The following is a 25,093-nucleotide window of genomic DNA, read 5'->3' as shown; positions in this document are numbered from 1 at the left end:
ATGATACAGCAGACCTCCTAACAAACAGATCATTTTGACTTCCCATTGAATATGAGAGCGTGACGTATCGGAGATAGCCCCCACCCCACCACCACCACCACCACCACCACATCCTTACAATAGCCCACCCACCCACTCCCGCACTGTCTGTGGGGTGAGCGCTCGCGAGTGGCTGAGGCGGCGCCGAGTCTCGTCACGCCGGTCGTCTGTGGACGCTGGCCGGCTGGCAGACCCCGGTGGAGATGGCGGCGGCGGCGGCGGCCCCGGAGCAAGAGGACCGCAGGCCGATCCGGAGGGTTCGTTCCAAGAGTGATACGCCTTACATCAACGAAGCGAGGATCTCTTTGCACCTGGAGACAGGTAGGGCAGACGGGAATTGGCAAGGATGAGCGCCGGCCGCATATCATAGCCTCTCGGGGCCAACACATGGTCAAAAGGCATCCCCATCGGTGTGCTTCGTTATCGTGACCGCCCCGAGACATCGGCATGACTACGAGGTTTTATGATGCAGCTTGGCGGTACTCGTGATGGATGCACAGCTGCATGTCGGAGGATAATAACCTCACGGTGACTCATACACATGGGAAAGATGGCTTTATTTTAAATGGATGATTCGTGGAGAGCTCATCCTAGTTCGGTAATCATGTCCAATTTAAAAAAAAGGACGCTGAACCATCCAATCTCGAAGGTGACCTCCGTTGTCGTGAAACGCTATCACGGCATTACGCATATCAAATGGCGCTGGTTTGATGCTGCGCTTGTCACAGTGACAGTTTTCTTTGTTGCCATGGTCACGATGAACAGCTAAAACGTTGCTTTCAAAATGCATACGGGAAGAGAGCTCTTTCTCCCTCCCATTCGGCAAAAGCACACTCATCATCCTCATCCTTAATCGTGCTTGGCGAACGAACGCGTCAATGCAAAGCTGTCCAGTGGTCCTGAAACTGAATAGATGGTGATCGGCGTTCGTTCACCATCACCCACATCATGACCCCCCCTCCCCTCCCCTCCCCCTCCACTTGCGCCACTACTGCATTGAGTTGCACTGGACCCACCCCCAGAAAAGAAGAAAATGACAAATGCCAGTCACTCGGTGCCATTTTTGCTTCTTAGTCTATGTCAGAGGTTTACATCTACCGCAGCTTACAATATAGTACTAAAAAGGAGACTGGGAAGCGATCTTCTTCAACCAGTGCTCCCGTAGTAGTCCGGTAGATTACAGTCAATGGTTTTCCTCACCAGTCAATACTAAACACAGTACCAGCACCTCCCAGTAGGTGATGCTTTAGTTGAGCTTGTGAAGAAGCACTGTTGACTGAGGGGACTGTTGACTGAGGGGCCCTCAGTTTCGTGTTTCAAACACAAATGTGGGAAGACTTGCATCATGATGTGTTTGAAGTTGAAGTTGTATGAACTACGGCCGGATGACACTTGTCGCATCGCTCGGCCTTGGTTAGGCGTGTGTGTTTCTGCCAATGTCAACTTTTGATTTTGTTGCAGCCGAAGAAGTAGAAAGGCTCGCGGCCATGCGCTCTGATTCCCTGGTTCCTGGCACGCACACCCCTCCCATTAGGCGGCGAAGTAAGTTTGCCACCCTGGGGCGTCTCTTCAAACCCTGGAAATGGAGAAAGAAGAAGAGTGAAAAGTTCAAGCAGACTTCTGCTGGTGAGGACCAGAACACGGCACTCTTCTAGACTGCATTTTAACCGCTTCTTTACCTTTCAGTGCTGGAGAGAAAAATGTCCACAAGACAGAGCAGAGAGGAACTGATCAAGAAAGGCGTGCTGAAGGAAGTTTATGAGAAAGGTGATTGCACATCCAAACCAACAAGAATGTTCATGCTGTTGACTTGGCCGTCGTGCCGTTCCAAATTGTAACATTGCGCTCTCGCGTCACCCTTGCGTAGACAGTTCGTCATCATCGCTACCACAGGAGGAGAAGAAGATGCAAAATGGCCGCTCGCCCGTGCTGGGGCGCAATTTGCCACAATCTGAAGGTACCCAGCCAATGGAAGGAGCGGCTGCGACCGGAGGTAGGCGACATAGAAACATCGAAAAGCAGCGAGCAAAGTCGATGACCTCGCCTTCTCCTCAGGTGTACTCATGTTTGAGATCCCCGCTGAGAGAACAAGTCAACCGGACCAAATTCCAAAATTTAACCAACCAAAAAAAACTTCTGTGTACCCGGCGGACGAGATTGACTCAACATTGCACAGACCTCCTGCAATACACAAGCAAGGTCCAGCGCTACCACCGAAACCCTCCAGCAGGATGGCAAATCACACAACAGGTACATTCGCCTCTGTGACATTCCCGCTTGCGGTCTCCGAGCTCCTCGTTTCTTTGGTCAATTTCCAGATGGCACCCCGGTGAAGTTGCCATGCATGGCAGTGAAGCTATCTCCTCCTCTAGCGCCCAAGAAGCTCATGATCTCCGTACCCGCGGGGTGCGTGGAAGCCTTGCCGCCTCTGCTCGCCTTCCAGAAGTGCTCCGCCCCCGCCGGCCACGCCTCCGTGGGCAGCCACTCACTGCAGTACGGAACACTGCCCGTCCCGCTTCACCCGCCGAGCCGAATCATCGAGGAGCTTAACAAGACCCTGGCCCTGACCATGCAGAGGTTTGAGAGGTGGGTGTCCCAACAGGTTGCCTTGTGGGCTCATGTTTTTCTCATTTCTGCAGTTGTGATTTTTGTCCATAGGATTTATTTGGAATCAAGTCCAATTTTGCACATTTGTGACCTAGATCTTGTGATTCTTTGGTTTTGCCAAATGACATACATTGTCATCCCAAAATGTTTCCTTTAGTTTGTTTGCACTTCTGGAGAAGCTCGTGTTGATCTCCTCAGCAAGAACTCCTGACCTTTGCCCTTTCCCACTAACCACAGTTCCGTAATGCGCGGCATTCCCACGGTGCTGATGGAATGCGACGACAAGGAGAATCTCCCCAATGAGGCGGATTATGAGGATCTGCCTGTGATGTATGGGGATGATGATGATGATGACGACGAAGAAGAATTAGAGGAGGAAGAGGAACAAGTGGATGAAGAGGAGGATGATGAGGAGGAGGATGAAGCATTGTTTACAAGTAGCTATATAGACACGTAAAGACAGACATCAACAATGTGCAGCTGATGTACGCGTGCTGATGAATTTTCTCGCCACTGCAGGCACGCTGGCCCTGAAGGTGCTACGAAAGGACTCTTTAGCCATTAAAATCAGCAACCGTCCATCAAAGAGGGAGCTGGAGGAGAAGAACATTCTGCCGCTGCAGTCCGACCAGGAGAGACTCGAGTCCCGACAGCAAACGGCCACCAAGCTGACACGGTGCAAATATGGCCGCCAGCCACTCGTGTACTCCCCACCCTCACGACAGAACATTTTGTTGGTCCAAACAAAATGACTGATAGCGACCTGATGAACACAATTCCTTCCTTCTCGCATGACTCTCAATGTCATGTCAATAAAACTAAAATATTTTTTCTTTCAGACGTTTGAGTCAGCGCCCAACTGCCGAGGAACTGGAACAGAGGAATATCCTGAAACGTACGTTACGTTGCACGCTAAAAATAGAACACAAAAGACAAAAGGGCACCTATGAGATCACTCGTCTTCTTTTCTTCTTCTTTAGCTCGAAACGACCTGGAGGAGCAGGAGGAGAAGAGGGAGATCAAGAGACATTTATCCAAAAAAGTAAGTTAGCAGCTAACTCTCTGAGCAGATGTTTTTTTTTTTTTTAGAGCAACATGGTTGCCATGGTGATCTGGACTACTACCACACACTATTCAAATGACAGCGCCTTCTCAGGACAACTTAAAAACAAATTTGCTCTTCACCTTTAAAGATGCCTGATTTTTCAAATGTGTTTTAATTGCATGACTTATTTAGTAGCGAGTAGCTGCATTCACGTCTGTTTTGGCAGCGTGTCTGAAAAGCACCAAGAAGCCAATTCAAAAGCAGAACACACACTTGATTTGGACAAAATGTGCAGCCAGTAATGATGGCAGCGTGTTTTCAAGTGAAGCTAATTTGCCACTCCACCTCCGCTTTGTAGCTCAGCCAGCGGCCCACGGTGGAGGAGCTAAGAGAAGCAAAGATCCTCATTCGCTTTAGCGACTACGTGGAAGTTGCCGAGGCTCAGGACTACGACAGGAGGGCAGACAAGCCCTGGACGCGACTGACGGCTGCTGACAAGGTTCCTGCGGAACGACAGCAAGTCCAATTTGGAGTGGACCGCACTTGATTCATCTGCTTGACTTGTGTATCATTTAGGCTGCCATAAGGAAAGAGCTGAATGAGTTTAAAAGCACCGAGATGGATGTGCACGAGTCCAGTCGTCACTTCACCAGGCATGAAAAAAAAAACTTTTGCCCTAAATTACTCTTGGAAATGTACCTAAACTATCACTTTTCTTCTGCAGGTTTCATCGGCCCTAAAGGAACGCCGGCCAAGGTGATATCGACTCATGGGCGGGCAGACGACATACTCGGCAACTTTCCTTGGAATGTCGTTCCAGACTGATTTGGATTTCCAAAAACATTTTGTATCAACAAACTGCACTTTTGTCAAGTCAAATTGTTGCCAATTCGGATTCATTGAAAGAAGACTGGACTTGAACGGGAGGGACTATTGGTGATTTGGAAATCCTAATTCAGCTTCAGACTCATTTGAGCCTTTTCCATTTTTACTGCTAAAGAGCAACATCTTTCTGTTCATCCACCAACGTCCTGTTTTCTTCAGGGCACGAGGTTCTTGCGGCTGGCAACAATTCTAATCTCCGTGTTCAAGTTGCACTATGTTGAATTGTGACAGGGTACAATGATTGTGTTCCATAAATCAAACAGAATGAAGGGATGGATTACGTGCAATGAGATTTAAGTAGACTATTGTGACTTTTAATAATATCATGGGGGGGGGGGTTATGATGTCATTTATGTCAGTGTTTGTTGGGACCATTTCCATTCTTCCAGGTGAGTGGAGACTCGCCCAACACTTGGTTCTTCAAAAATCAAATGTCTTCAAAATCAAATCAGCAGTGCAATAATCTCAAACTCATCTGGACTTGTTGAAGTGAGCACAACGTCCGGGTTGAACGGATCCCACCATTGCCAACGTGGACCCATCAGTGAGCTTCTGGTTCAGAGCGCCTGCAGTCGGGTGGACAGCACTTTTGATTTCTCCATATTGCTCCGTGTTTGTGTGTGAGAGCATCTGCGTGATGGTGTGCGTGTTGCCAAGCTACTTGCTTGCGTGCACATAATCACACGACTTGGACATAAAACAGAAAAAGTGACATTTCAAATGTTTTGGGGTAAAGCATGTATTATTTATTGTGAGTCTTTGATGATGTATGCAGTTTCTTAAACAAAGAAATGTGATTTTGGCTGCTTGGGGTTTTTTTTTTTCTCTTTCAAACATTCTCAGTTTCTCACCATGTTCATCATGGCTGCTCATCTCCCTGTTCTTTCCGGTGATGGCTCATGAGATCGTGATCATCAGTATGCAGGGTCTAGGTCGGAAGTCTCTCTGGAGTGTGAAGACAACGAGCTGACCTGGCCACAATTCACACGGCGTGTATCGGGGTGCCACAATATTTGTGCCACAAATCAATAGCTTTTGTTACGATGGCGTCCGTGTTCTCCTGCGGTATCTGCAATGGTTAAACACACGGTGAGGGTGAGAGCGCTGTGAAATGTTGATCGCGGCGGCGCGTCGCACAGTTGCAGACTCACATTGCACAGGAACTTGACAATGCCCTCTGGTCGGCTCATCCCCAGCAACATAATCTTGTAGCTGAGCAGAATCTCCAGGGCAACAAACACCAGGATCTTACAGGAGCCACTGATCACCTTGTCCCATATTCTTGAAAACACATCCAATCAATAATATATGGAATGATATAAAAGTAAATCACAAACGTTCTAAATGTATATTTCATCTACCTTTTGTTCCTTTTGACAGCTTTTTGTGCAACACTGGACAAAAAAGAAACGAGTGCGTTTTGGCTTGAGGACTCACCTCTGCAAGCTAGACTCGGGCAGGCTGCCCGCAAAACAGCGCTTGAACCAGAGGTTGTATGGAAGTTGTGCCAAAGCGCTGCTGGTCTTTAAATGACAGAGGAGCCCGGGCTCCTCCTGACTCAGGTAGTGCTCCAGGCTCTTTGGCTATACCAACAAAGGTGACAGAACCATGGCCGATTCAAAACTAATCCACTGCCACACAAATGACACACATCGTGACACTTACAAGATGTGGAACTGAGTCTCCAAACTTGGTGTGGAACTGACTGACAAAACTTTTAATGAGCCAATAGCAGTCAACTGGATCCTCGACTATCTCCTCCATGGCTTGACTGATGGACAGGAAGTCCTCATGCTCTTTATCCTGAAAACCAGATTAACAGTTGATGTATGGGGGGAAAAAAACAAACAACAACACGCCAATATATACACGGCAGTAGCTGTGAAGATTCACTTGCTAAACGCCACATCATACCGGTGGTGAAATTTCAGAGCAGCGTGGAAGCATTTGGCTCTCCAGCTGGAACATACGCAAGTACACATGGGTGGAAGGTGAGGAGGACTTGATGAATCTCATCACTTCCAGAGCCTCCTTGATGTCTTGGTACTGCTCCTTTCTATAGCTTCCGACCAAGGTGTGAGAGTCGCTATGGGGCGGCAGGACGCCTGAAGAACATGGAAACATGATGCATCAAAAATATTGTACAACCAATTGCAATGAAAGTTACAGTATAAATGTGTCTTACCTAACAAAACCTTCCACACATGGACCCTGTACATGGACGGGAGAGGAAAACGTTGACTGAAGGTACTGAGCTTCTCAAGATCTATCAAAGAGGCACAGTCTCTGTAAACAAACCGGCTTGCATATAGATTCATGCAAGCCAGTAAGAAAATGAGAAAGTCATCTCTAAATTTATAGATTGTGACTGATGTGTGAAATTGACTAGGTACATCATTCGGACCATAAAAGTGTCTTTAAATCTTCTATGAGTGACTCGGTGTTTAATCGTATGTCACAAAATGGACACTCACCCAGAGGGTTATCCTTCAGCAGTATTTCAAGGGACTTTTTCTCCTCCACTCCTCTAAAGCCAACTTTCTCATAATAAGCAGAGCGAAAGTTCCTCTGAGGGTCTTCAGCCATAATTTCACCTGACAAAGCAGCCCACACGCGAGAGCAAGGGTTTCACGAGGGCTTCGTCCTCAAAACATTCCTAGTTGTTGCAGGAATTGGTTGCAGGAATTCTTTGCGTCACCGAAATTTAACTCTGGGTCACATTTATGACTAAATAAATAAAATCATAATGTAATGAATGTTAAACAACACGCTCGCGTTCTGTCATGTTCTTTTTTTTCTTCTTGAGGGAGTTTAGTGGCGGTTGGCAAGAAAATATATATAAGCATTACCACCACCTAGCGGTGTGGAGTGTGATAGTAGTGTAATGTCCCGTATTATTTGTTGTCGTATCTGGGCGTGTGAGGGCGGGGCCAGGAGTGAGAAGTGACGTCATGCGGGTTGGTTGTGTGGGCTGGTTAGCTTGGCAATCAGTTGGTGTGTCAGTTGTGGCCACCAGCAACTGCTGTTTGAATGTGTTTTTCTGTTGCCTTTTTTTGTTATAATAAAAGCGGCCATCAAACCGTCTGAACATCCTTAACGCACTGAGGGCCATTACAGTATCACTAAAACAAACAAACTAAAAAACACACTAAACACACTCCTTCTAAAATCCTGCTGTCAGCATAAGTTAAAAGTAACTTACTCATAAGTTGTCTAAATTGTCCCTAGGTATAAGTGCGAGTGCGGATGGTTGTTCGTCTCTGTGTGCCCTGCGATTGGCTGGCAACCGATTCAGGGTGTCCCCCGCCTACTGCCCGATGACGGCTAGGATAGGCTCCAGCACGCCCGCGACCCCCGTGGGGACAAAGCGGTTCAGAAAATGAATGAATGAATGAATGAATGAATGAATGAATGAATGAATGAATGTATCGCATCAGATTGTTTATATTTGAAAAATATGGCCCACCTGGCCCCGTAGAAGTTTGATTCCTCCATCTGTGTGTCCTTCTAAAGGTTTTTCGGATGTCACAAGGGGATGTGGGGCAGTTTAGTACAAACAAAGGTGAAATGTAGTTGGGCTAGAAATGTCATTACTTGTTGCACACACCGCTACTGTGAAACATTCATGTCATATGTTTTACTGAAAACAACAACATATTGGCAAATAAGCAGAATCACCATGAATATATGGACAATTATTTATTCACTCAAAGAATCAAAAGTTGAATGTTTTCATGAATTCAAGAAAGGAATTAAAAATACATATTAAATGCAAGTCGACTCAGGAAAGGAAAGAACAGGAAAGAACTTTTGTTTCAGTGTCGTGTTGCTTGAAAATGTTCCTTCAACCAAATCAACATCAAATTATAGTTGAACATCCACTGTGCATGTAATTAACCTTGCAACGCTCTCAAGACAAAACAAAGAGAATAGCCAAATAAATGTAATCACTGCATCAATATGTTCCCAAAGCAAAAAAAAAAGCCCCTTTTTCAGACAGTACACGAAGAAGTAAGTTATAGGTGTTGGTTCACAAAGCGGCTGTGGAGAGTAAGTCTCAAATGTTACAATTTCCACGCTGCGTGTGGCTTCCCAATCCTGTGTGGTTGATTACTTGAATGTATTCATGAGTCAATTTCAATCCCCCTGACTCAACTCCATACCTTCGGGATAAGACCGTGGGTGGGTTAGGGTCTAGTGGTGTGGGTGGTAAGGGTTGTATGACTGTAATGACTGGTTGACAAGGGGGTGGGAGAGCCTAAATCCAAACTGCTTCTACGAGAGCTTCGTCGTGAGCCACTTCTAGAGCCTGTGCTAGATCCTGGGGCAGATGCATAATTGTACGGACTACTTATTCCTCTGGAGGACACGGATGATGCTGGTAACATTCTCATCCCAGTACTCTCCTCCACCAGACAATTGTCCAGAGCCTCATGATAAGAAATCTTCAGTTTGCTCTTTGGGCATGTTAAATTCTTTGTGTGGCGTTTGACATCTTGGAGTTTCATAACAGTGCTACCATCAATCCAGCCCATTTTCAAAGCATCTGCCGCGCTTCGTCTACAGCCCAGTTCAGGGTCGTAAAGTCCTCCTGTCACAAATTGGAACTCCAAAAACCTGTGGCCTGCCTCATAAGGTAGCCACATTTCCTTAACGGCTTCAGCCGCAGACATTTTCTTTCCGCTTTTGACATCTTTAAAGCCAATAAACGCTTTCTGAGCAGGCTTGAGTTTTGCTGCCATGTCATCATTAATGATGCCTTGACGGCACGCTTCTTGGATGCTGAGCCGCCGCCCGTTTTCTGGATTTACCATTCCTCCGGTGCACGCTTGTGCCTCCAGCAATCTCTGAGCAGTTATGGTATCAACAAGGCCATTGTTTAGAGCTGCCATGATTGATAATTTGTCCAAAGTTTCTGTATCAAATATGGCGCCCACGGGTTCCTTTTCACCGACACTTTCAACGGGAGAGGCCAGGGTGATAGCGACACTTGATGTTTGATTTAGGGTGTCTGATAGGCCTTGAGAACAACTGCCAGTTGCAAAACTTTGCTCTTTAATGGTGGGAGGTATCGAAGATATTTTTGTGAAAGAAGATTTTGCTGTTGACGATGACATTGACGTCGGAAATGAAGCCTGTGACGTGGAAATTGTTGGTGGCAATTCATGCGTCTTTTCAGTGATGATATCTGCAAACTCTGTTAAAGTAATGATCCCTGAGCGATACTGATTCATAACTGACTGATCAATGATTTTTTTCTCAAGCAGTTTATTGATGTCGTACTCGCTTCCCGTCTTCCTGTCAATGAAAACAGAACGTTTGGAACCATCGGGTTCGGTGATGGTGATCTCTTCCCACTCACACTCCTGCTCAGAAAGCCCCAGATAGGTGCTGTAGTCAATCAAGCCTTTATCATATGCTTGACGTATAGTCATCTCCTTATTAGTCTGCGGATCCACAATTATCACTCTCGTTTTTCTCAAGGTGTTTTTCATTGTTGCCTCTTGTTTTTCCTTGTCCACAAGTGGCAAAAGGATTAGGCCAGTCTTCCCATGAGTAATACAACGTTTCTTAAGACCCAGGTATGTTAAATGTTCCTCTGTGTTAGGATCAACGTAATCCTTACTAGCAGCATGGTGATCGGTCACATTCTTATTCATTTCCTCGTTGAAGAATCCTTTGCGGTAGGCCACATCCACATCGATCCGATGGCTGTGTTCAGGATCAATAATCCCGCCACTGGCAATCTGGGCCTCGAGAAGGCGTATACCGTGCCCTTTCTCAACTATACCCCTCTCGATTGCCTGGAAAAGAGAGATAACCTTTTGTGTACCAGGCAGTTTGTAACCTTTCACAGCTCTTTCTGCTGATAGCAGGTTGTCCAGACACTCGGGCCCAAAAACTCCTTTGCTATGAGCTTCACTAACAGTGAGGTGAATATTGTTCACTGGGTCGACGATAAAACCTGAGGCGGCCTGGGCTTCAAGAAGGTATAGAGCTGTCTCCGGTCGTAAGAGTCCACTTTTCATTGCATCATAAACTGTTATCACCCTATCACTGGCTTCATCCAATAGTCCTGCTATGCAGGTGGACTTGCCCAAATAAGAACGCAGGCGGTACGCAATGTCCTGACTTGTCAGTCGCCCTTCTTTCAATCCAGTAATATCAGACGGCTCCAGCAGGTTGGCATCTACTAGATCTATGACAGAGACCTGACTTCGAAGCCCTTGGACAGTTGTTGTCTTTTTAGGTTCCGGAAGAAGCAATAAACCCGTGCTTGTGTCTGCTCTGCATCTCGCTTTCAAGGACAGATAGCTCACTGGCAGTTGCGTGTCTGGATCCAAATAACATTCAGGATTCTGACAGAGGGCCTCGTATAGGTCTGCATCGATCAGATCTCGATTCATAGCAATGTCCCTAGGTAGGTATACACTCAGGATAGGATCCAAAATACCTCCTGCACACTCTTGAGCCTGAAGTAAGCGAACAGCTGTGTCCTTGTCAATAAGTCCCTTTTTCATGGCCTGGCCAGCTGACAAGAGCAGGGAAGTGTTTGGGTCTCTGTAACCTATGGCAGCAGCTTCAGCAGCAAACAACTTTGATTCGTCTTCCTTAGAGACTACACCTCTCGCACATGCTTCCTTGACGGTCAATTTCTGATTGGTCTGTGGGTTAATGATGTGTCCTGTGGCTGCCTGAGCTTCAAGTAGCAAGTCAGCACTGTCAGGGGCTATAATACTTTCTTTCTTGGCCTGAGTAAAGGAGATTTTTTGGAATAATCCGTCTGAAATCCCAGCAATTAAAGCAGTGCCTTTGAGGAAAACCTGCTTTTCCGCTGACACCTCCGGTACCGTTTTCAACCCTGTGATGAGTTGATTGAATGTAGCTTTGTCCAAGACTCCACAATCGAACAATTGTTGCGCTGTTACTGTCTTGCGCACACCGTTAAATGTCAATTTGGAAGGATCCAGCTTTTCTGAAATTGGCAAAATTTGCAGGCCACTGTGAGACTCTGTCTCGCATCGAAGTTTCAAAGCCCCGTAACTTACATCGAGCTCAGGTTCGGGATTAAGGTAGTATGTAGGACTTCGATTTAGACAATTGCGGAGGTCTTCATCTAATAAATTGCGTTTGATCGCTATGTCTTTTGGGAGGAATACACTGAGAGTGGGGTCAAGTATGCCTCCGACGCACTCTTGGGCCTGCAGGAATCGTAAACCCGTTTTCCTATCAATTAGTCCTCTTTTCATGGCCTCATAGACAGACATAGGCCTCGCCATACTTGGATCTTTATAACCGATAGCAGCGGCTTCTGCGACTAATAATTTGTCTCTATCCTTTAGATCAACTACTCCTCTGGCACACGCTTCATCTACTGTTAGCTTCTGATAGGTCGTAGGATCGATGATGTGACCTGTGGCAGCCTGTGCTTCCAGTAGCAAATTTGCAGTCTCTGGGGATAAGAGGCCTTGTTTTTTAGCTTCTGACAAAGAAATTTTTCCTTGGTTCCCAGCTTGAACCCCAGCAATCGAGCCAGTTCCCTTCAGATAGACAACCTTTTCAGAAGATACCTCAGCGACTGTCTTCTCCCCTTTCAGCAACTGATCGAATGTATGCTTGTCAAGCACTCCGCATTCAAACAACTCTTTTGCTGAGACTGGCTTGCGGACACCATCAAACATTAGTTTGGAGGCATCTTTTCTTTCAATAATTGGTAGGATGATCAAACCGGTGTTGAACTTGGTTTTGCATTTTTTCTTTAAAGCCTCATAGCTGACATTTCGTTCATTCTCCGGGTCAAGGTAACACTCTGTATTTTGATTCAGAGCCTTACAAAGATCTGCGTCTAAAAGGCTGCGATTCACAGCCATGTCTTTGGGGAAGAACACACTCAGATTAGGATCTAAAATCCCCCCACAAGAGTCCTGGGCCTGCAACAGGCGTAGCCCAGTTCTCCTATCGATAAGTCCTTTGTTCATGGCTTGAAAGACTGAAAGCGGTTTCGCCGTGCTAGAATCCCAATAACCCAAAGCGGCGGATTCTGCTGCCAAGAGCCTATCTCGATCTCTTATGTCCACTAGTCCTCTGGCACATGCCTCCTCTACTGTGAACTTCTGATTCATCTTTGGATCAATAATGTAGCCGGTCGCTGCCTGGGCATCAAGTAGTAAATCTGCACAATGTGGATTCATCAGCAACTCTTTCTTGGCTTCTGACAAAGATATAGTCCCTAAAGATCCAACTTCTACACCAGCAATTGGCCCGATCCCCTTTAAAAATACTTTTTTTTCTTCTGACAACTGTGGGAGGGATTTTTGTCCCTTTGTTAATTGATGAAGTGAATGTTTGTCCAAGATCCCACAATCATGCAACTGTTGTGCTGTGACTGGCTTACGAACACCATCGAAAATCACTTTGGATGGGTCTTTTCCCCTTGTGACTGGCAACAGTAGCAGACCAGTGTGAGCCTCTGTCTTGCATCTTTTTTTCAAATCTCCATAACTGACACCCTGTCCGTTGTCTGGGTCAAGATAACACTTGGGATTCTGGGTCAAAGCATAACTGAGGTTTTCATCCAAAATACTACGACCGATAGCTGTGACTTTGGGAAGGAACACGCTGAGGTCCGGATCTAGTATGCCACCAACGCACTCCTGGGCCTGTAATAAACGCAGTCCAACGTTTCTGTCGATCAATCCCCTCTTCAAGGCCTCGTACACTGAAAGTGGCTTGACCGCACTGTGATCCTTGTAGCCCACGGCAGCAGCTTGTGCCGCTAAAAGTCTGTTATGATCTCTTGGGTCCACCACTCCGGCAGCAACTGCCTCCTCTACTGTCAGCTTTTGATTAGTTCTGGGATCAATGATGTGACCTGTGGCTGCCTGAGCATCCAGTAGCAGATCAACAGCATCTGCTGGGAGAAGACCTTCTTTCTTTGCTTCTGCGAGGCTTATTTTATAAATCAAACTGTCACCCTGTGGGTTTTCAATGATCACCCCTGCTATCGGGCCTGTTCCTTTGAGATTAACCTTTATATCGACGGACGCATCAGGAACAGTCTTTTGCCCTTTAATGAGCTGGTTAAAAGTTGTTTTATCCAAAAGCCCACAATCGAGCAATTGGGTTGCTCTAATTGGTTTACGAACACCGTGAAAAATAACGGTGGATGGATCCAAGGTTGGGAGTTCTCTATTTTTCTTGACCTCATTCTCCATAGTTTGTCTCACAAGAGTCAACTCTGTGAGTTCTTTCTGGAGGTTTGACAGCTTTCTTTTGTATGTGTTCTCCAGCTCACTAAGTTGCATTCGAAGGCTCTCGATCTCACTTTTCAGACTTGTCGTTTCCCTTTCCAGACGTTCTTTGTCTGCATCGTACTGGTTAACAAGACCCTGCTTACTTTCATATTGTTCCTTCCAGTAACTTAAATCTCTTTTCACCCTCTCATTCTCCCCCTGTACGCGTCGCTTATTTTGAAGCTCAGACTCAAGAGACAGCTTAATGCATCGGAGTTCCTCCTCGAGCCTTTGGAGGTCATCTTTGTCTGTCCCAGACAACTGGAGTTTCAGCAGCAGTGCATCTCTCTCTTTCACAATCTCGCTGTGCTGAGACTCCAGTGAAAGCATTGTGCTTGAGATCTGTGGGAAATGAGTGAGAAAATGGAAAAGAAGCTGAAAATGAGTCCGTTCGGGCATGTTTGGAAATATACACAGCATGAATTTACACACGTGCAAACTTCAAATCTAATTGCCTAATTATTACATACTCAAAATCCTGGCCCAAACCCGGTTTTGCTTTGTTATTCCAAACTGCAATGATTGCAACTCATAAAATAAAGTCATTGGATGCTAATTACTATACCAATGACGATCTCTCAGTTTCAAAATGGCACACATTACTTGTGTGAAATTTGAATTTCATTCAAACAAAAAAAGTGTCGGCTTTAGTCGTAAGCAATTAATGGGTCTCTGGGCGAAGGAAAAATGAGCAGAAGTGAAAAATTGTGCAAGCTACATCTTTTGGAATAGTGGAGCGAGGAGTGTGAACAGATCAGCTACTCAACTACCAATGGGTACGCTACAACTTGCCAACTATAACTTGAAAAAAGTCATGCACTTCATTTCAAGTTGTAGAAAAACAACTTCTGATTTCAAAAGTCTGGGTGCTGGGTAAAATAGAATGATCCGTTCTTGGTTTTCATATTTCGAGTGCCAAATCACAAAAAAGTAATCTGCACACTTTTCATCTTGAGCATGTGCAGTGCTGCTTATAGAATATGATTTCCTTTAAAGGACATTTGACAAATGCAATTTTGTCCGACAACTGCGTACGGTTAAAACATGTTTCTTTTCCCCCATGTAGACACCACTCAAACTTTTGGGAAGTCTGATGCTAATTTTGAAGCAACAAAAGAAAAGGATTTTTGAGGTTCATGCAAGCAAGCAATCAAGAATTTTTCTATGGATAGTGATGACTACTTGATTCATCTGGAAAGATGGGAGCAGTCTGGGAGAAGGTTTCAGACTTGCGGGTACCTCAGCGGCTTGAGTTTGCATTTTGGAGACGGACACCTTGAGGTTGTCCCTCTCCACGGTGAGCTCTGAGATAAGGTTACGGTAGTCGACATTGCTGCGCTCGCTAGCCTGCAGCTGAAGCTCCAGGGCGGTAATTTGAGAGGAGATCTCATCACCACATTCCTCTTTGGATCTCAAAAGTTTTGCATTATGATGTCGTGTTATCCTAAGGTCCTCTTCCAGTCTCAGTCTTTCTTTCGTCATGATTTCAGTCTTCCCTTTGAGAGTTTGAAGTTCAGAATAGTTCTCATTCAGAGTTTTACTCTTCTCCTCTATTGTTCTATGCAGACTCTCATTCCTTTGGTTGACCTCTTCAACTTTTGCTTGCTCCTGTAACAAGAGATGCTGCAGGGCTTTCACCTCAGTGCTCAGTTGCGACAACTGTTCCATCAAGCTTCTGTTTTGATCCGAGCTTTTTTGCAGTTCCTCCTGTATAACAAGATACTGTTCTTCACTTCTCGTTTCTGATGCGTTGACTTGCTCTTGGTTCTGGCGTAAAGCGGTAATGGTGCCGTAGTACTGTCTCATCGTCATTGTGGTCTTCTCTAAGTCGATCTCAATTTGTCTCCTTTTGGTTACTTCTTCTTGGTTGGCGATCCTCAGGTTAGCCAGCTGGATCTCCAGGCTATCTCTAACGGATTGAATGCGTTTGATGCGGCCCTGTAATCGATTCAGGTTTTCTTCAACTCTACGCCGATCCCTATTCTCCCTCTCCAGCTCCAAACGCACATTGTGAAGCTCCGCCTCACAAGCCTGCAGTCGGGCCACGGCCTTTGCTGAACTAGCTAGCTCTGCTTGACGTTCGAGCAAAGTGTGCTCTAGCGCACATTTTCCTTCCTCTGTAGTTTCCCTTCTTCGTACCTCTTCCTCCAGACTGTGGGTGACGTAGGCCAGCTGCTCAGTCTTCTTCTCCAGCCCCTGTCTAACTTGAGCCAGGTTCTCCTGGTACTTGTTGCTTTCCTCCTCCCTCTGCTCGATCAAAACCGCAATCTCACGTTCCAGTTCTCTTCTCATGTGCCCTTCTTCTGTGGTTAGCAAACGCTGCCTATGGGCTTCTTCCTCTGCTCTCTTCTTTAGTTCTTCTGCCTGCTTGAGGGAAATGTTCAGCCTCCTGAGCTCATCCTCCATAGTCCTTCTCTCTGCTTGCATCCTGTCATATTGCATTTGAAGCCGACACGCGTCATCCTCCTTCTGGGCCGAAAGTCGTTGAATTGTGCTCTGATTGACATGGATCTGGGATTCATAGTGCCGATTTAAGTTAGTGATCTTTGCATTGCATTGGCTTCTTACCTTTGAAATCTCCTTCTGCAGTTCTGCCACCTTGGATGTTTCCTCTTCTAGCTTCCGTTGCAGCTGCTTGATCTCATGCTCTTGATTTGCCGTGGTCTTTTCCACTTCCACTTTGGACCAGCTCACGCTTTCCAACTCTGTTTGCCTCTTCCTGAGGACAGACTCGTACTCCTGTTGCTGATGGGTGTGGCGCTCCTCGGCCAATTTCGTCTTCCTCTTTTCTTCCTCTAGCAAGTAGTTGAGACGTGTCACCTGATCAGCGCGGTCCGCCAGTTGGTTGTGTGAGTCATCTAGGCTGTCTTTTGCGGCATTGCACTGTAGAGCTGTGGTTCGCTTGATCTCCTCCATTGACAGCAGCTTGTCCTGTGACTGGGACAGCTCGAGTTGATAGCGGACAATGGCATCTTCGAGAGACTTGTTCTTGCTATTGCGATCCTCCATAGCCTCCCTCAGCATGCGAAGCTCTTCCTCTAACAGGTCAATTCGAGTGCTGCGAATCTGGAACCAAGGCAGAGTCATTCAAGATCACTGCAGTGTATGAATGGTGAATAATCATTTGGCTCAACTCCAACATATTTACATATCGACAAATATAAAGTTCAGTACCTTAAGATCCTCCATGTTTTTGAGAAGCTCCCCAATGAATTTCAAGTAGTCATCAGACATAGTAAGCAACTCCATGTAACGGGTCTGCAGTTGACTAGCCTAAGAGAAACGCAACAGTCATGATTTCATTCTTTGATATGGATGTTATCACTTTCTGAATTGATAACTTGACAAATAAAAGGTGTGCAATTGTCCACTGTACCTCTAGAATAAGATCCACAGATGGCGATCTTAGCATTGTTCTCTTGATAGGGATGTTGAGCAAAGTCTCTAAGCCAGAGGTGTAACAGGCTAGGTCTGTTTCATAATCCTGTAAAACAAAAGAACATTCGTCATTTTAAACTTAGGTCCTCCTTTAACGTCATTGAAAGTTTCTCTCACAACTATTAGCACATCAATGTCGCTCATAATTTATGACAATGATTGTCTATTGCAGATATTGAAGATAATCTGCCAATGCACGTTTGTCCACCTTTAAGGAAGATGGAAAGACCTCATAAATATAATCAATAATAAGACCTCCTTACCTTGATTGAGGCCACGCAGGCCTCATTGTCTTTGAGGATTTTCTCCAGTGCATCCCTCTTTGCTTTGATTTCTGCATTCAGAGCCTTGATAACATGACAAATACAAAGATGCACAATGTCAGAACAAACATGGCATAGGCACAAAATCATATTGTTGGAAAAACCTTCTGATTGCTGATGTGCTCCTTCAGAGAATGAACATTCTGGATGTTGGTGGCTTGCAGGCTGTCTTGCTTTTTGCGAGTGTCATCAATCCAGTCACTGAAGGAGGAGCTGGACTGCTTGTAGTGCTCCAGTTGAGGCAGGTAGTGCTGCAAGTCCTGCAGTCTGAAAGCAATCCATTCATTTGAGGCAAACATTGGCAAGGTTCATTGATTCCGTGGTGTACCTAGTATGGATCTGTGCCTTTATTCGTCTCCAGCGGTCTGACAGCAGGCCCACCTGCTCAGTGCATTTTGACAGCATCATGTCACACTTGTAGAAGGGCCCGCCCACCTGGCCATTGCACTGGTTTGCCTTGGCAAGTTCAGCTTCCATGGAGGCCACAACGTCACTTTTGCCATCCAAGCCATCCTGAACATTGTACACACAATGCGCAAAATAGCAACGGCATGATAAAACCGGTCAATTTTGCCGTGGGTGGGCAATTCCGGTCCTTTGATCATTTGAGGAGCGCAATTGTCGACCACTGCCACCGCTAGCGTGCTATCGGGCCATTGAAAAAGGGGGGAAATCGCGTGGAGGAGGTATCTGTGTCTACATCCGCGACATTTGGGTTATTTGCTTGTTACTTATTCGTTGCTCTTGTCTGTTGGTTTTTACTCTTTGTGCTATTTGATTGTGAGTGTTGTGTACTACCGTGGGACGGTGGGAAAGGTAATTTCGATCTCTTTGTGTGCCTTAACAAGTGAAGAAATTGACAATAAAGCGGACTTTGACTTTGATCATCTGCGGCAGCACTGCATCAATCTCCCAGCAAAATACGAACCTTAAGAATCTTCAAGTAGTCGTTCACGTCTCCCGGTAACAGAGAAGTGGTCTCCTTCTCGGTCAATCTCGCCTCATGAACTTTAACTATATCTTCAGCATGTGCCATGCTTTCCAGCAGGTCCCTTAGAGCCTGCAGCCTGGTAACGGAAAGGATGGGATTTCATCATATTCCAGGAAATGATCAGGACATGACGAACTAAATACCGGTGCTGACTTCATGCAGACTTAAACCGTGTGATAGATTTGACATTTTAATGAAACCCGTATTGGACTTTAAGGAATTTATAACTGAGCAATGGAAAAACAAGAGTCTTACCAAAGAAGAAAAGTTGATAAGTTGCTCTCCAGACCGCTGAGTCGTTGGGTGATGACTTCAAGCTCACTAAGTAGGAATTGAGCTTTATCAGAATCATTGGTGCTCTCCAGCTCCTTCATAATATTCTCCCTCAGCCTGATGTACTCCTCTTTTACTGCTTGGACGTCAAACTGCGCACTCTTTAATATTGAGAAATGGACCGTGAGGGTTTAAGAGCTTCTATTTGAGTGCCTGTTTGTTTTGTTTACCTCCATCTGTGTGATTCTGAGGCCACAGTCATTGGTCGCATCATCTCCCAAGCAGATGTGAACATGCTGACTCAGCAAGTCCTCAGCTGCCTCCAGCTTCATTCTGAGTGCTTGCAGCTCCGTTAAACTGTGAGACGAAGTGACCTTCTTTTTCACTGGCTCCGTCTTGACCACTTTCACGACCTCTTTCTTGACTTTCTTCACCTCTGTCCTCTGCTGCTCTTCCTCAAGCATTCTGGCATCTCCATCGGTAGCCGAGGTCACGATAATGAGCTGTTGCTGCCCTTGCTGGGCTTCTAGATAAAAAAAAAAAACATATAAGAGGAAATTGCTGATTTAAAATGAGTTTCTAAGTGGTTATTTGTGGCACAGTAGGTTGTTGTCATTGCACGATGTCATACTGTATCAAATATTTGATGAAATGTTTGCACATTTCTTCTTTCAATGTCAAAAATGAAGTATGAAGTTGACTTTCAGGAGGCGTTTGCGACTTACAGGAGGCGTATGCGACTTACGGTAAGCGGGTAGCTGCACCACGAGAGTTCCGTAGTAGGCCTGAGCCCCATTGAACTGAATCTCCGTGCCCCTCTTGTCATTCTCAGCAAACATCTGAGAGCCTTGGCAACTCACTTTGAACTCTTCATAATGAGTCTCCAGGCTCCTGATAAACTGGGAGTACTCCTCTGGACTCATCTGAGCCAGCTAAAATGAATGTAGAGTAAGATGATGCATAATGCGTGGCTTAAGATCTCAAGAGAAACAACTATCTGCAGGCCTTTTATCGGCCTACCGTTGCTTTCGCTACATTTGACATTGTATTCCCCCCCTACCATGGTTAGGGTGAGCGAGTTGATGCGATTGATATCCACAAGGCAGTACTGCCAGGCGATGAGACTCTTCACGTTGATGTACAGCTGGTTCCAGAAAGACATGATGGACTCATAGAGCTCCTTGTTTCTATTGAAAAGAGGAAAAGAACATACGTTGGCCATTGTTTTGAATGTTCGTGTCAATGGCACACAGGCAAAAAGAAGAAATAAAGCTGCCCACTTGTTAGCCATGTTAACGCTGAGCGGATTGGGAGGTGGGAGGATCAAGCAGACGGACGGTATGACCATATCCAGTCCCCCCGGCCCTGTGACCTCCCACTTGCTGCGCTGACTGTTGTCCTTCAAGATGGCCTTGTCACCCTTACAGATCACCTTCTGGAGGATCAACAAACACAAGCCCTGGCTTGAAAATGAAAACGATGGGTTTGACTTGTATTTGACACGAGTTAGCGGGCTCGAAAGGTAGAGCGAGATCAATTTCAAAACCTTTGCTGCCACGAATGTGTCGACCCAACATCTTTGCGAGACTCAACAAGTGAGGTCTAACCTTCAAGTGTGAAAACACTGACCTGGTCTCGTTTGAAGTCGCACAAGGCTTTAGCAATGACAGGCCGATTGCTCTTCTCTTCGGGGTTTCTGGATTTCAGTCTGACGATGCTGTCGGCCTTGTTAACAAGATGCTGAACTTGCCTCTTTTGGTCCCTCAGCATCTCTCGCTCCCTCTTAAGTAAAAAACAAAGAACAATCGTATCGAGTCAGTGCCAACGAGACTGCAGCCGTGATACGTCGTGTCAATTGGATTGTCTTTCATTGTACCTCCAATCCCTGGAGCAACTCCAACAGGTTTTCCAGTGAGGTGTTCTTGTCACAGGTGAACTTTGTACGAATGGATTGTTCTTGCCCCTGCAAGGCTCTGTGTGTCTCATTGGCCTCCTTAAAGAACTTGAAGCAGACATACAGTCTTGAAGTTGCTAGTTGTATAGCCTACGCATGTTATGGCGCACAGCATTGCTGCTGTAAGCCTGATCTGGGCCACCTCCTGAAAGTGGCTTTAGCCATGCTAACAGCACAACCTTTCCATCCTTTGCTATTCTGACATGAAGATGATACGTATGGCAAAGAGTTTGGAGAATTACCTGGTTGTACGCTGCGTTCTCCTTCAAATGCACGTCGATGCATTTGGTAATTTGAAGGAGCCAACTCCACTGAGTCTGCAGCGTGTCCCGGTACGCCTTGAGAAGAAAATCCCGTCAATGAGGCTGCCGCTATCACAGACGAACACAATCAGAGCAAACCTCAATCTTGTCCGAGGCTGGGTGTTCGCTCTTCAGTAGGGCGTCCGCTCGGACCTTCAGTTTATTCAGATGTTTTTCTTTCTCCTCGAGGGCACTCATGAGTTTCTAAAACGTACAGAGCGTTTGCGGATGAGCTGACACAATCTTGTCGGAGGTGTCGCTACTTACGGAATAGCTTTCTTGCTTGCGGGGGATGTACTGGTCCAGGTTCTTTTCACCCCAGTCAAAGACCAACTCTTCTTCTTCCTTGTCATTGACCCACATGATCTCCTTGGACAGTTCCTGGATGATCTGCTGGAGGTCTCCTAACTGCTGCATCCGAGCATGTGACATTTGCTATGGCCATAGAGGGAGGAATTTCAATAACAAGCTCACCACCCAATTGAAACCACTTGGATTGTATTCAAGGCATTTGTTGGACCTGTAGACTGTCCCACTCCTGGTCCAAAGCGTGAAGATTTCCTTTGTCCCCTTTTTTGACCTGGGGGATCAAATCAAACATTTTCACTATTTCAGGACAATAGAAAGCACAAAATGAGATTTTCTTTGGTGGTGGGGGGTGTTAGCTGGTCGGCTGTGTCAACAGCAAGCGCCATAATTGTAACGATGACCAACCAATTCACTCCTGGCTCGGTCCACTTCTGCGCTGTTCTGGATAGAGTTATGAAACCTCTGGTGGCTGATAAGATTCTTCTCTATACCAGCAGGATCTTCACCCCAGTATGTCGTTTCAATCAGACGCTGGAGGGAATAAAAGCATCTCTGTGAGTCTTATTTTTGCAAAGGTAATCCGAGACACAAGTTTTTGTGCGAGGAGGTGAGCGTGCCCACCTTTTGCTGCGCGATCCAGGCCACAGCATCTTGGAAGCTCTTCCCCGGCTCCTCCCGAGTTCCAGAGCTCCCTTTAGCGCTCCTTCTCCTTTGCAAAGAGCCGCTCATTGCCAAGTGGACCCCCTTCAGCTGATCGTTACAAATCTCCCAACTAGGTATGGGCAAGAGACGGGTGCAAATGGAGAGGCGATACTTGCCAATGTCACTGCCAAGCTTTTGGAAGGAAAAGGCTTACATTCTGACAACGTTGTCGTTGGGCTGCCCCATCTGCCTCAGGTCCATTGCATACATTTTCAGCTGCTCAATTGTGTCTTTCACCCTCGCCATGTACTGCTCTGCTTCAGCCATATTAGCCCCCTGAATTGAAAAAAAAAAGACCCAAATGCTAAAATCATCATCACAAAAACAGAAGAACTTGCTGCAGAAGGACCAAGAAGAAAATGAGGAGAAATATTTTCCGTCTCTTACTCAGGGCCAGGATGCACTAGTTGTGATCTACATTTCTACCGCTAGATGTCACTATACCCTGCGGACTAAGTCTTGACATGCTTCTTGGGGGAGAGATTTTTGTTTCTCTATATCACAGACAAGAATTAGCTTAGCGGTTGTCATGTGCTCTGAAATTGACTGCAAAACAATCAATGCTTGGCAGGTGACATAGCTTTTTATTACAAATCAAATTCACATTACCAACAATTTGCAAGATTTCTATTGTTGTGACAGCCCCCCAAAAAAAGAAAAGATAAGAAAAGAAAAAGGTGATGAAGAAAAGCCACTGTGGGGGGGGGGGGGGGGGGCAATTATGTCAAACCAAACAGACTCACAGATTGCAGGGCGAATTCGGCTCTCTTCAGGTCCTCCTGACACTGGGCTTGAAGCGACATGGCCCTCTGATGGATGTCGTTGAGGCCGCTGCACAGTGAAGCAAACATTTAGTGTGCAAAAGTTGAAGTCTACAGTCCTGACTCGTCTCATGAGACTGTTGTCTTGCAGAACGTCACAGTGACATATGTCTAGTATTGAGACTCACATGTGGAGTATTGTCCCTAAATTAGGAAACTACCATAGAGGGAACAGCACTCGCTACAGACGCTCGCAATAATAGCCATTGTCTGAGATGAATACTCGCCATCATTGTTGCAAACGCAAAACCTTGTGGAACAATTCCCCGCTGCACTATCTTGTAAATACAACATATTTGAACATATTTAAACCTATTTGAAGTTTGCATTTTATCTCCTAACACTGAATTCCTTTTATACCATCAAGCATTACCACTCATCCATTTGACGGTACAGTCCTGCCGTAGTCTTTCATGGCAGTCATTAATGGAGTGTAAACTTGCTGACTCAACAAGATAGATGGGGTCAATTCAATTTTGCAACAACTGTGGGCAATTTCCAATCAAAAGTCTTTGAGAAGCGTACCTGATTCCGCCTCCCGTGGTGGATGTCATTCTTCCGATGGTGTCGACCGCCATCGCCCCTCCTGCTGAACTCCTCGGCAAGGTGTTGTGTCCGTCCATGAAGTGGTCATAGCCGTTGCCGGCAGCCCCTTGCAGCAACTCCGTGCGGGTGTAGCGGAAGGAGCCTCCACCGGGGTCTCCTTTGCGGCTCAAGCTCATGTTCATGCTGAGTGCGTTTTGAGAATCGTACTGACTCATGGCCGGACGAGTCGCTGTCTCTCCTTCCACCCGTTGCAGCAGACTGTACCCGTGCTCCAGGTGCCTGGACTGTTGTTTTTTTTTTTTTTGTAAACCACACCTTCTCCAACCTGCTGAGCCAAAATGTTTCTTCCACTCATGTTCTCTTTCTGCCCCTCCCAAGTTTGCCTGGCCTAAAGCTGTGTGTTCTTTTTTTTTTTTTTTTAAAGCTTGCGATAATGTGCTGTGATGTGTGTGTTCAATTGACTGAAATATGAAATTCATTTTCTCCACTGAAACGACAAGATAGAAATGCCTTTAATGCATTATAGCCCCTAACAGAATGACGACTTTTTCCGTAGCGATCCGCTCAAAAATTCACTCAACAATCCTGTGAGACGTTTGTATTTAATTCAATATGTTTATATTTGTTGTGAGCTACTTCCACAGTTGTGTGCTGCTGGCTTTTTGCATTTTGTTTTACATCTGTAATGTTTGAAGTCACGTATGTGCCCATGGACTTCTTTTCAACATTTTGACTATCGTACGCACGCTTGCCTGCAGCCATTGGGTGGAGCCTTCGGCAAAACAAGTTTGACAACCAGACAACCAGTGTCTTTGCTTTAGGACAGCAGCATAATTAAGAACGCTTTGCTGCACTCAGTAACGCAAAAGGGTATTTAGCCACAATGCAGAGAGTGAAAGAAAGCAGTGAATATTTTTCTGTGCAGCTTGACTCATATTAGGAATTGTTTTCAACTCCCTCAGCCTTGACAGCTCCAAACAGTCACAAAGCACATTGCAACTGCCGCCGTGCTTTGTTAGCTGTGACTCTTGTTGTTCTTCACTTGGCGTTGAAGAAATAGTTGTCAAGATCAAGATGGGCTCTCAAAATTGCCCATTCACTTGCTCAGACAACATCGACAGCTCTTGAGGTATTTAGCAAATGTTTTGTCTGGTCATGCACTCAGGACTTGAATTGCACTTGAAAGATGTTCTTCAGATTTATGTCAAGCATATTTGAGAAGAAATGACAGAGTGCATAAATATTTTAATGACTCCCCTCGACTTCACAACTATTCCACGTCACCGCTTAGGGATTGAGCGTGACATTTGTGTCTGCGCCTGCATGCATTTTATTTTCTCAGCAAAGCAAGTCCCCACATTGCTATGAAGTTTCTTTCCTGCGGCACATGACAGAAAAGATTTTGCCTCTTGCTCCTTTTGCAGAGGAGCATTCCACGGCAGGCGTGCCTTGGCCAAGATTTGGCCGTGCACTCTCTTTTTCACAGGCGACAGGTGTCGACGCTTCGAGTAGCAAACTTACACAAGTCGCTACGAGCTTGCTTCAGTGGTTAACTTGCTGTCAGC

General features: G+C 45.9%; 3 protein-coding genes across 6 annotated transcripts; 1 reads left to right on the top strand and 2 right to left on the bottom strand.

Moving 5' to 3' along the window:
* Positions 1-242: 242 nt before the first annotated feature.
* Positions 243-4,431, top strand: phactr1 (phosphatase and actin regulator 1). Its single transcript, XM_085928540.1, has 13 exons — positions 243-360; positions 1,501-1,665; positions 1,726-1,806; positions 1,907-2,032; positions 2,095-2,289; positions 2,358-2,625; positions 2,884-3,083; positions 3,166-3,322; positions 3,486-3,541; positions 3,627-3,688; positions 4,050-4,190; positions 4,268-4,344; positions 4,416-4,431. Exons 1-13 carry the CDS (start codon positions 243-245, stop codon positions 4,429-4,431), a joined length of 1,662 nt encoding a protein of 553 aa, XP_085784666.1.
* Positions 4,432-5,309: 878 nt separating this feature from the next.
* tbc1d7 (TBC1 domain family, member 7) lies at positions 5,310-7,404 on the bottom strand. 3 transcript variants are annotated; one of them, XM_085928137.1, is made up of 7 exons: positions 7,051-7,404; positions 6,762-6,862; positions 6,491-6,681; positions 6,242-6,379; positions 6,014-6,159; positions 5,728-5,857; positions 5,310-5,645 (listed from the first exon to the last, which is right to left on the bottom strand). In XM_085928137.1, the coding sequence occupies exons 2-7, from the start codon at positions 6,793-6,795 to the stop codon at positions 5,559-5,561; spliced, it is 726 nt and encodes a 241-aa protein (XP_085784263.1). In that variant the 5' UTR covers positions 6,796-6,862; positions 7,051-7,404; the 3' UTR covers positions 5,310-5,558. The 3 variants fall into 3 exon arrangements, with proteins under 3 accessions (XP_085784263.1, XP_085784262.1, XP_085784264.1); XM_085928136.1 differs by having other exon boundaries at positions 6,762-6,842; XM_085928138.1 differs by having other exon boundaries at positions 6,762-6,877; positions 7,051-7,170.
* Positions 7,405-8,270: 866 nt separating this feature from the next.
* Positions 8,271-23,767, bottom strand: dspb (desmoplakin b). Of its 2 annotated transcripts, XR_015067987.1 has the most exons (25): positions 23,508-23,767; positions 22,905-22,992; positions 22,316-22,437; positions 22,081-22,231; positions 21,865-21,990; positions 21,671-21,730; positions 21,418-21,585; positions 21,250-21,354; positions 21,091-21,186; positions 20,771-20,896; positions 20,524-20,676; positions 20,175-20,329; positions 19,955-20,081; positions 19,640-19,826; positions 19,125-19,420; positions 18,877-19,055; positions 18,559-18,697; positions 17,959-18,143; positions 17,735-17,897; positions 17,571-17,654; positions 17,246-17,353; positions 17,044-17,142; positions 16,690-16,935; positions 16,438-16,588; positions 14,067-14,211 (listed from the first exon to the last, which is right to left on the bottom strand). XR_015067987.1 is itself a non-coding variant. In XM_085928225.1 (24 exons), the coding sequence occupies exons 1-24, from the start codon at positions 23,741-23,743 to the stop codon at positions 8,764-8,766; spliced, it is 9,099 nt and encodes a 3,032-aa protein (XP_085784351.1). In that variant the 5' UTR covers positions 23,744-23,767; the 3' UTR covers positions 8,271-8,763. The 2 variants fall into 2 exon arrangements, 1 of the variants encoding a protein (XP_085784351.1); XM_085928225.1 differs by having other exon boundaries at positions 8,271-14,211; positions 16,438-16,935.
* Between the last annotated feature and the right edge of the window lie 1,326 nt (positions 23,768-25,093).

This window comes from Syngnathus leptorhynchus, chromosome 13 (assembly GCF_054491065.1).
Source record: "Syngnathus leptorhynchus isolate UIUO chromosome 13, UIUO_Slep, whole genome shotgun sequence".
In the NCBI taxonomy this organism is placed as follows: Eukaryota; Metazoa; Chordata; class Actinopteri; order Syngnathiformes; family Syngnathidae; genus Syngnathus; species Syngnathus leptorhynchus.
Note: the sequence above shows the minus strand (reverse complement) of the source record. Positions and strands in the feature narration are given on the sequence as shown.